Source organism: Siphateles boraxobius, unplaced genomic scaffold (genome assembly GCF_051911475.1).
Source record: "Siphateles boraxobius isolate OS27281-9 unplaced genomic scaffold, OSU_SipBor_1 3, whole genome shotgun sequence".
Classification (NCBI taxonomy): Eukaryota; Metazoa; Chordata; class Actinopteri; order Cypriniformes; family Leuciscidae; genus Siphateles; species Siphateles boraxobius.
Window position 1 is genome coordinate 14,846,193 of NW_027508919.1, and position 11,426 is coordinate 14,857,618.

The window sequence follows — 11,426 nt, forward strand, 5'->3', positions numbered from 1 at the left end:
CTTCTATCTTTCAGATAGATGTTTACAGAACACTGAATGCTCTGGACATATGCAAGCCGCAGACGAGATCCATTTCTGCCCAAGGATGTCATCTAAAGCATACATTATTTTGCATGCATATTTATGCACTATGGATATGCAGCTCTCAGTTCCTACACAGTAAAAAATAAAATTACCATTTGTCCAGCATACTGTGCTTTTTGAGTCACATATATTAGGAATTGTGAATAACTGTGAATCTACATAAAAATACATGTTAATCCAACAAAATTCTCCAAAATGTCACAGCTACATGTTAAACAAAGTTTTCTGAATAAACATTTTTATGTTGAACTAAGATCGTAGTTGCGCATGCGTTATGAGCAAGAACATCGCGCCAAATGCACGGGGTTTCCCTTCTCCATTTTGTGCTTTAGCTCCTCATTTTATCGGCGGCATGATGGATCGCTCATCCTGACCCTTGAGGATCTAAATATTGCCCTACGGCTGTAGGTGAGTATTAATATTACTTTGAATTACATCCATGCAATGAATCGTATATTCCCAAGCTGAAAGTGTGTTATTCAGTGTTGATATCGCTGACGAAAAATTTTCGTCACCGACATTTTTTTCACAGACGAAAACGAGACGATACCTAAATAAAAAATAGTTTTGAATGGAAAAAACTATGACGAAAAGCTATTGAAATTTTCCTTAACGAATAAAAACTAGACGAAAATGTTAGATATGGACGATTTGGGAAGACATAAGTTACGTTTGTTGTAGATGCATGTGGACAGGGCAGCTTGATGCATGTCTCATAAAACGTTAAACAATGTAATGTTAAAAGTCTAGGAGAAAGAGAAGAGCAGACATATGGATATATCTGAATAAGAGTGATTACGCAAAAGAGAGCTCCGGTTTTCTGCGAGCACACACCCGAAGCAGCAGCCGACCGTGCAGAAATCTAACGTTAACGTTAGGCCTAACTTATACGTTACAGCGCGAGTTCTGAATTGAGCTCTTTCGCGTCTGAATGGTTAAATAACACACAATATTATGTCTATATGTCCGTTTTTGGAGAACAATCACTTACAATCACACGCAGTCACTTATGTCTTTACAGAACATCGCGAGAATATTGGATGTGAAATTGGATCCGCACATTCTGTCTTAAAGTAACAGAAATATTAATATAATATGCCCTTAATATTAATCAACTCATATGTTGGTTGTAATTATAATTATACATTAAAAGACATATCATAGAAACACATTTGCCAACACATTTTTTTTTTATGTAACGGTAGGTCTTGTGGCCTAATATTTTCTTTTATGTTTGTGTCACTGTTCAGAGAAAGATTAGCTAATTAAAGTTCTCTATACGTAGATTATCGTAAATTCGATAATTTATTTTAATCTTTTTAATTAAGAGATCAGGGCCCCAGTGCAAATTCAGTATATTATCCTGCTTCTATTACACGATAACGCTTGCCAAGTAAATGATTAAATAATAAATAATTGTACACATGATAAAGTTTCAATACAATAGCCAAGATAAACTAAACTGAAATTAGCGAGTAATATGTCTGTTTACCATACGAGTATTAAAGTCCTTTGTTTGTAAGTTGAGGTTCTTTTTTTTGTTTCAAGGTGGAGCTGATTGTGTATCTGTTCTGCGCTTTTGTGAAGAAGACCGAGGAGAGATACGGGAAACATTTAAACGGTGAGGTGTAATGTGTAAATGTTTAATGTGTAAGCCTCACATACACAATGTATGGTACCCATTTCTATGTGCAGTTTCATCGTTGAAATTTCACACACGTATGTATACGTATTTTTGTGTGTATAGAACAGTTCATTCTTATAAAAAAATATTCAGAGATTTCTTTATACATGTAAATATGGGGACATAAAGATTATATCTTTTTTAAAGTGTAGAATATGGCTCTTAAATGCATTACATTTTAAATGTATTTTTTTATAATCATTTTAATTAATATAAGGTTGTGAAATTTTACAATTTAAGGTTCCAATTGATCATTTTATATTTTCCAGGATGATCCAAACACTTAATGCAGTGTAAAAGGTGCAAATTCATCTGTCCAAGAGAAGATGTCCTTCTGAAGCACTATCAGCTGCATCACCAAAGACTTTCCAACTGGCCTTGCATTCATACGAAGTGCGTTTGTGTTTTCAGAAGTGCAGGTGCTTTAAGATCCCACCTATCTAAATCACACCCCATCAGTGACCGGGTCAATAGAGAACTTACAACATTTAATTGTGAATTGTGTGAATTCCGAGACATTTGTAATGAGAAGATTTTTTTTACTCACCTTTTAAATCATCTTAAATGCAGAGAAACAGTTCAGTGTCCCTTTAACCCTTCGGAGTCTTGGGCTATTTTGGCCGTTTTTGAGTACTTTTATTTTTTTTAAATTTTGCAACATAAACAAATGTTTAGCATACCAATGTTTGGTATAATTTTTTTCAGCACAACATCACCTATATGATCAGACAATTAGTTTTTCACTTTGATGTACTCTATCAACATACTGGACCCAAAATCACACAAAAAACACAAAATCCGAATAGAAAAATTATAGCTTTTCTACTACAAAAAACACAAACATGCTCAATGAAGCATTTTAAAAGATTTAAAATGTAAACACAAGTTGTAAATCTCAACATATACAGGTACAAATCAGATATAATCAACCTATATACAAAAAAAATATGATTTACAAAAAAAAGCGGGTGTAGCCATAGGCTTTTTTTCTTTCTTTTTAGCTCAGCCACTTTTTAAAAAATGTTGTGCACACAATTATACAGAGAGCTATATTTAAGGCCTTGCGTTCCCAGAGTATGAGGGTTTGCAAATAGTGCAAATACAACATCAAAAATGTAAAATTGAGATAAAATTAAACTATATGCAGCAAAAAGCAGGTGTGGCAATAGGCGTTTTTCTTTTCCTTTTTGCTTAGAAACTCTACAAAACAATTCATGTACAATTACACAGATAGCTACATTACAGGGATTTCATTCCTTGAGTAAGAGGGGTTCCTCAATAGTGCAAATATACCATACAAAAGGCAAAATGAACACAAAATCAAATTATACATACAACTATTTACAACAAATATCAGGTGTTTTTTATTTTTATTTTTTATCTGTGCCTCTCCTCAAAACAGTTTATCTAAATCTACTCCTAAACTACCTAAACTACTCCTAAACTACCTAAACTATCTACACTACTCCTAAACTACTCTCAAAATCTACTCAAACTCTTCCAAAAACTAGCAATAATCTCTCTCTCTATATATATAACGTATATATGTCTCTCTTTATCAACTCCGTAAAATCCTCTGCCTTTCAATTTTGCGTCTTAGCTCAGTTGGCTCCTCCTCCATTCCCTAAAATGTGCAGCCTGAAGAGCAGAGTCAGCAGATTCACACATTTTTCTCCGTTTTGTTTTATGACAAAAACCGACGAAGTTATTAGAATAAATGCAACGCCTGTCGCATCCCATCTTGCGTTCTTTTACGAACGCGTCAGTATTTTTTTATATAAAGTTTAAATGATCATATCTCCGTTTTTACTTGGTCTATCAACACAAAACAAAAAGTAAAATAGAATTTCAAGCCAGCACTTTCGACAGAAGTGGACGGCAGCGCTCAACGTGACTTTGTTTTTATGCTTCGACGTCTTAAACTGGTCATGTAACTTGATCACGCCGGCGTGATCGGCGACCCCGAAGAGTTAAAGGATGTGGATTTAAAACAAACAATCGACCAACCTTCAGCTCTCATAGAAGCAGAAATCACAGAAATCATACATTGAAGGACTTTCGAACTGCAATACAAACTCTCTCAGAGAGTGTTGATAATGAAGTGCCGTGTACCTCACAGAACACTTTAGAAAGTGAATTTGGTGAAGAGGATAGAATAGAACCATTTGAAGATGTCAATACTCAGACACTTGAACGCAAGATTGCTTCGCTTTTATTGTGTATGCAAACTGTGTTGCATGTCACAAAAAATGCTACTCAGAAAATAGTTGAGGAACTTAAAAGTATTTTGTCATTCTCCAAATCACATGCCCTCCATAGTATAGAATCGATTCTCACAAAGCACAACATTAGAATTGATAGTACCACAGTCAAAGAAATTTCAGATTCTTTATTTCTGACAAATCCTCTTTTCGCAGCCATATCTGAAAAAGGTACTTTGTCTACTGACTACAGAAGAAATGTATACTTCAAAGAGAACTTCAGTATAATTGAACCTACAGAATATCTTTATGCACATGCTCATAAAGAAGTCTTTGTTCATGTGCCAGTCATTCGGGTGCTTAAAACCTTGTTAAATCAAGACAGTTTTATAGATAAAATTGAGTTCACACATGAACACCTACCTGGACACTACAGTTCATTTCAAGATGGAAAGTACTACAGGGAAAGTGGATTTGTTTCAGTAGAAGAGGTTACCCTATCCTTAGCCTTTTATATAGATGATTTTGAAATTTGCAACCCTTTAGGGACATCAAGAAAAATTCACAAAATTACTGCTGTGTACTGGGTTGTCTTAAATCTACCTGCAAAGTGTAGATCTACTTTAACATCAATCCAGTTAGCTGTTTTAGGAAAAAGTGTTGATGTTAAGAGATTTGGTTATGACAAATTTCTGGAACCTTTGATAAAAGAATTAAAAACTCTGGAGCAAGATGGTGTGTTTGTGGAAGCTTTAGGCCATCAAGTGAAGCCAATCGTATTTTGTGTGTGTGCAGATAATCTTGGAGCGCACAGTCTTGCAGGCCACCAGGAAAGTTTTAATATAGATAAGTTCTGTCGATTCTGTTTGATTAGTCGCAATCAAATCGCAACTGTCAAAGCAAGTGACTTCCCTTTGAGGGCTGTTGATCAGCACGATTTGTTTGTGGAACAGCTCAAGCAGAGTGACATTCTCCAGAGTGTTAATGGTATAAAGAGTGAGTGTGCATTGAGTAAACACTTAAGATTCTTTCATCCAGTTACTGGATTTCCCCCAGACATTTTACATGATTTCTTTGAAGGGGTCATACCGGTGGAATTATCTTGGTGCCTCAGAGATTTGATTTCGAAAGGTTTCATTACTCTTGAAGGACTAAATAACTCCATTAAAACATTTCCTTACAAGCACTTCGACAAGGTCAACAAACCAAAGACGATTCTAAAATCAGGCCTTGCTAAAGGGTCAATTGGAGGGAATGGACATGAAAACTGGACTTTGTTGCGGATACTTCCTCTCATGATTGGGAATTATATCCCAGAACATGAGCCATCATGGGATATATTAATGGATCTAAAAGAGATTGTTGAAATTGTTTTGTCAAACAGTCTCTCTGAGGAAACTCTGTGTTATCTGTCATTTAAATTGGCTGACCACCGCTTGCTTCTTACCTCCACTTTTCCGGACCTTAAATTAAAGCCGAAGCACCACTTTATCGAACACTACCCGGAACTGACAAGATGTTTTGGACCTTTGGTGAGTTTGTGGACTATGCGATTTGAGTCCAAGCACTCTTTCTTTAAGAAGGTTGTGCGTGATACTCACAACATGAAAAATGTGCTTCTTACTCTCTCCATGAAACATCAGCAGATGATTCCCTACCATTTGGACGCACAAAGCCTTTTAAAATCAGAGTTGTATGTTGAAAAAGTGGATGAAGTTAGCATATCATTGTTGGATGCAACACTGAGATGTGCTGTACAAAGAAAGTTCCCACATTTGCACACTGTGTCGCTGTCCAAAGATGTTTGTCTCCATGGAACTCAATATGCTAAGAACATGGTCATTTCTGCAGGACACTGCAATGGACAGCCTGAGTTCTTCAAGATAGAGAGCATATTGCTCTGTTCTGCCAATGTGTCATTTATATCAAAAAGACTATCGACCTGGTATATAGAGCATTTGAGATCTTACGAACTTGTTGAAAGCAACTATCCTGACATGGTCATCCTTCATCCTGGTGACTTAAATGATTATCACCCTTTGATTCCATACAGTTTTGGAGAAAAAGTTTTTGTGACCCTGAGGACATATCTGCAGCACTGAATGCGCCTATAATGGTATGTGGCAACTTTATTTAATTAAAAAATAAATAAACATGCAAACAATTGAAACTGGATTCTTCTTGATTTACAGGCTTTACTACTGCGAGTCATCATTTCCTCCACTGAAGCCCGGCGAGTTCAGCTTCCTGAAGTGCCTGAATCAGTGGACTCTCTGATCAGTATTCTTCAAGAGAAGTTGCAACTACAAGGACAGTTTTTTCTTCAATTTGAGGACCCTGATTTTGGGAATGCTCTTTGCAACCTGTCTGAGATATCAGAATTGCCCAGTGAAAGAGCAGTCTTGCATATTCAGTGGTCCAACTCTTCACTTCATGAAACCAACAGCCTATCATCCATCTCATCTCTTGATACTGCTGGTTTCGACTCCTCTGAAGCATCCTCCCACAGCCCAGCAGTCTCTGTACAAAGGTATCTACGCACTGCCTCAGAATGGCCTTTGCCATTCCCCATACCAACTCTCTCCTTTGATGTCGAGCTAAAGCTACGACGAGGGAATGAGACGTATGAAAAAACAAAAATAGGCATTGATGTAACTAGAGACATAAAAATTGAGGTTCTTGACAAAATTGTCCAGGCTGTGTTTTACATAAAGGCATATCCTGACAATCAGGAAATTGAATCCATTGCATCTGCACTGATTTCCAAGTACCCTTGCCTTAAGGAGCCTGGCAAAGGAAAGGGTTTAGAGGGATGGTTGATCAGCATAAAGAACAAACTAAATAATTATCGCGCAAAGTTACGAGTGGCAGGTTGCAATGAAGTCAGTGTGAACAGAAAGCGAAAAGATGATGGAAATGGTTTCACCCTGAAGAAGGCAAAGCGTGGAGAAGTCAATCATATCCCAGAACATCCTTGCAACCACACTGACACTTCACTTGAAGAGCAAAGACTTTTATTGGTGGAAGAAACAAAAAAGGCAAGAAGGAACATAGGAGCCATAAGAGAAAAAATGGAACTAACATTTTCCCTCAGGAGAAAAGAAGTGGTCCAAGAGCAACCAACGGTTGCAGAGGTTCAGGAGAGGTGGCCTGCACTCTTTTATCAAGAACAGGTAATTAGTTTCATATTTTATTTTTTGCTTTCTTAATAGGTGTTCAGATCACAGTAAACAATGTGTAGTCATTGTTTTTTAACAGTTTTGTTAATACAATTAAGTTGTTTATGAACAGATTTGTGAGGAATTTTTTCGAATTACAAACAAAGACCTTCTGGGAGTCTTCATGACAGCCATCGACATGTACACACCTAAGCTCCTGAAACTTTACAGAGCCAGAAAAGGAGCTTTAGGACAGGACATGGAGGCGCTCCTAGAAAGACTTGAAGAAAGGGTAAGTTCAATTTCAGTGTTTTGATGGTTTGATCTACCGTATATTACTTTGGCTGATGATAAATACAGTTTTCATACTTTGGCTCTTCGGTTGTTTCTTTTGTATGTTTGTCAAGACGACAGACATAGTGAATCACAGGAGGACTGCTGCTTTGGAAGGCCTTCCAGTGTTTCTTCGTGAGAACCCAACCGAGTTATTCAAGAAGTGTAACGTATGTATCAAAGACTTTAAAAGGCTAAAAGGGTTAGTTCACCCAAAAATGCAAGTTCTGTCATGAATTACTCACTGTCAAATCATTCCAGACATGCAAGACTTTTGTTGATCTTCAAAACACAAATGAAGATATTTGTAATAAGATCTGAGAGATTTCTGTCCCTCTATTGACAGCTACGCAGGACCACTTTCAAGGCCCAGAAAGGTATTAAAAACATTGAAGTAGTCCATGTGACTACAGTGGTTTAACATCAATTTTGTGAAGTTACGCTAATGCTTTATGTGAAAAATAAATAAATAAAAATGTCTTTTCACAAAAAATATATCTTGCAATGCACCTTCACGAGAGCAACATGGCGTATGCGTGTTGTGTTGACGCAAGAGCAGTGTTCTCACCCATCCTGGAAGCACCAATTTTAGAAAACAAACCAAGACCTAAAGCAACATCAATGTAGAATTCAATAAGCAAAGCTTGCATCTGCAGCGCTTCCAGATGAGAACGTCGGCTCTCAATTCAACATAACACACGCAACTTGGTTATCTTATGAACGTGCATTGGAGATTTATATTTTGTGGATAAAGACGTCTGTGGCAAGGTATAAAATGGTCTGTGGTTTAAAACACACTGGTTATCAGAGACAAGAGCGAGATCACAGCTTTATGTATTTTCCAGGTCCAGCTAATAGACAGACACACGTGAGTTCGCCGTGATATCTCTCTCTCTCTCTGATAACCAGTGTGCTTTTATACTGTCTTTCCACGCCAATTACTGCAATCAGAAACTGGTGTTACTCATTTTGTACTTGGCCCATTTACTTCACTGCTCACCTCCTGACTCGTTCTCCAACTGCAGACCCCGCTGAACCACGTCACAGTTGTCATTTTTGTTTTTTAAACACAGAGCATTCGCATCGCTTTTGAAATTGAGGTTAAAGCACTGGAGTCACATGGGTTACTTTAAGGATGTCTTTACTACCTTTCTGGGGCTTGAAAGTGGTATTGGCGTAGGCAGTCAATGGAGGAAAAGAAAGCTCTGATTTTGTTTAAAATATCTTCATTTCTGTTTTAAAGATGAACATAAGTCTTACGGGTTTGGATCGACATGAGGGTGAGTAAATGATGATGGAATTTTCATGTTTGGGTAAACTAACCATTTAAAGCAGGGATGTCCAAACCTGCTCCTGTAGGGCCAATGTCCTGCAGAGTGTGGCTCCAACCTACCTGGAAGTTTCTAGTAATCTTGATTATCAGGTTCAGATATGTTTAATTGGTGTTAAAGCTAAACTCAGCAGCACAGTGACCCATAGAGCAGGATTGGACACCCCTAGTTTAAACCGTTTTTGGTTTGATTTGGTGTTTTCTGCTTATTATTTACTTGTTCTAGACCTGTTTTTGCCATTATTTGTTGTCTTTGTTTTTTTGTTTTTTTTTCACTTTTGATTAATAATTTCACATAAAACTATCTACCACTACAAAGCTAAAAACTAGTCTAATGCATAGCGTGTTCATACTCCTAAAACATTAAAATGCCACTTGCTTCTTTCTTTTTTTTAATAAAACTAACAACTTGAATTTTAAACTAAAACATATTTTTATTGTGTTTGTGTCACAGGAAACTGAAGATGGGACAAAGGGGGTCTCTGTTGGCATTCTCTATGTGATGGAAGACATCATCCAAACAACATCACCAATGATCCAGAACATTGCTGTTGTACTGGAGGAGGTTGTTGTTCTGGAAGATGTCCCGGATCCCTCTACTGCTCTGGCATATCTGTTTGGCCTTCTCTATGCTCTAAACTTCTCCTATCCGAAAAACCTCAAGTACACTTTTGATGCCATTCAAAATTTGTTCATGGAGCTTGGGTCTGGATGCACCCAACGTGTGCTTTCTCTTAAAAACAAACTGCTTTAATTGAAAATTTAACACTGGTGGCATATCTTGTCTCCAGCAAAGACATACAATAACAAATCTTGATTGTGGATGCACTTTAAACAAATAGATGTTGGTGAGGCATAATTTGTGCCTGTTGATTAAGTTTCCAAGCATTCTATTGTCTGTTATAAACAAGTTTTATACAATGTTTAAAATGGACAGTTTGACTCCAAAGACGTTCATATTTAGAAACCGTGCCTTGCAGTGTTGTGGATACTTTTTTGGTACTGTTCTTAATTCTAGCTAAAACAGAATTTCAAGCTCTTTTGCAATGAAACACACTGCACTCTTATTGATAATCCTTCAAATAGTAAGACTGTTGTCAAAAAAAAAAAAAAAAAACATTTATGCTGCGATGTAAAAAATGTTGGAAATGCTAGTGAATATCACAAAACCAAATTGCAATTTAGTGCAGTTTAAAATTGTTTTGAATGTGTATGTATCTGGCATTGACTGACTTGTTTGCCTATGATTTTTTCTAAAGGCATTTTAAGCAAATTTGGACAAATATTTCCATGTCTACATTTTAATTTTATTTGTTCATTAAAGGGATAGTTAAATGAAATGAAATGAAAACATTCTGTCGACATTTACTCACCCTCATGTTGTTCCAAACCTGTATGAGTTTCTTCCTCTGCTAAACGCTAATTAAGATATTTTAAATAATGTTGGTAACTAGATAGTTGACAGTAGCCTTTTGACTTCCATCCATATATTTTTTTATGTAAGTCAATTACCAACATTCGTTAAAATATCTTAATTTGTGTTCAGCAGAGAAAAAAACGTGCACAGGTTTGGAACAACATGAGTGTGAGTAAATTTTACGGAATTTTTTAATTTCTGGGTGATCCCTTTAAGATTTCTACATTTCACTACATTCTTAATGCAATTATTACAATGTGCATGTGTTTGCAACTGAAATAAACTGATAAAGAAACAAGTCCATGTTTGTCATTTGTAAATAGATCAAATCACTATATATATATATAAAGGATAGTGTGCTGACACTTTATTTTACCAATTAAACTTTTTACATCCAGGAAACAGAAAAAAATGAATTATCTCAACAACAGTAATAGTTGTTTCAGTTGCTGTGACAAGAATATATTTATTCACAAAATACGACAATCAAAATTGCATGAACGAACAAATTTACGTTGGCTAAACAAAGTATTATTACTGAGATGAAATAAAAAATAATTGTTGAGACAACTCAAAAGTCTTACTGCATCAAGTTGCCTTATATTTTTACGTTTTCTCAACTATTTATTTTTTACAGTGTATAGTTAAAGAAGTGTGAAACATTTTGAGTTCTGCAGGAGGCACAGCTTTGTGGACCTTGATGTATTTATTTCAGTTGCTCTTTGCTGAAAGTGTATAGCCATTATGTAATTTAGAGGAAAATCACTAGCTGCTAACCTCTTGCTGTGCTCTTTTCATTCTGCCCCGGTGCTGCTGTTTAAGTACCAGGGGAAAGGAGAAGCATAACTAAGCATGCTGGCACAGGGATTACTCAGCTCATTTGTAAACAGACTTTCATAATAGTGCTACTTAAGCATCTCAGTCAACGTATGGCGCATGCCATTCAAAACAAACAGAATTAGCTGTCCATGAAACTAAATGCATTGGCCGGGTTAAATTTACGGAGACAGGAGCAGTAGGTGAGCTCCCAACAGACTGCATGCTGATTAACTTTAGGAGGAGTGTTAGCTTTTCCCAGGCCTAGTCAATATGCGGCGGCTGTTTTCAAAGTCAGCGAAGCAGCAGCAGTCTGTAGGCAGTTAATGTCAGTTGAGCGTGTGCACATCTCTTCCTTGTTATTTTTTTTCTGTTTGCGATAAGCACTATGTGTTAAATTTAG

The 11,426-nt window shown here is 36.6% G+C and overlaps 1 protein-coding gene across 1 annotated transcript; it reads left to right on the forward strand.

Annotated features, from left to right (window-relative positions):
- Positions 1-486: 486 nt before the first annotated feature.
- On the forward strand, positions 487-10,269 carry LOC143757122 (uncharacterized). The gene is made up of 6 exons (XM_077248084.1): positions 487-492; positions 1,633-1,705; positions 7,064-7,142; positions 7,261-7,419; positions 7,535-7,630; positions 9,245-10,269. The coding sequence occupies exons 4-6, from the start codon at positions 7,312-7,314 to the stop codon at positions 9,542-9,544; spliced, it is 504 nt and encodes a 167-aa protein (XP_077104199.1). The 5' UTR covers positions 487-492; positions 1,633-1,705; positions 7,064-7,142; positions 7,261-7,311; the 3' UTR covers positions 9,545-10,269.
- The last annotated feature ends 1,157 nt before the right edge of the window (positions 10,270-11,426 follow it).

Bases quoted from the DNA above. Each gene is read 5' to 3' on its own strand.
- LOC143757122 (XM_077248084.1), top strand. From the start codon at position 7,312: ATGACAGCCATCGACATGTACACACCTAAGCTCCTGAAACTTTACAGA. The intron at 7,420-7,534 runs GTAAGTTCAATT...ATGTTTGTCAAG, and splicing joins TAGAAAGACTTGAAGAAAGG to ACGACAGACATAGTGAATCA. The intron at 7,631-9,244 runs GTATGTATCAAA...TTTGTGTCACAG, and splicing joins AGTTATTCAAGAAGTGTAAC to GAAACTGAAGATGGGACAAA.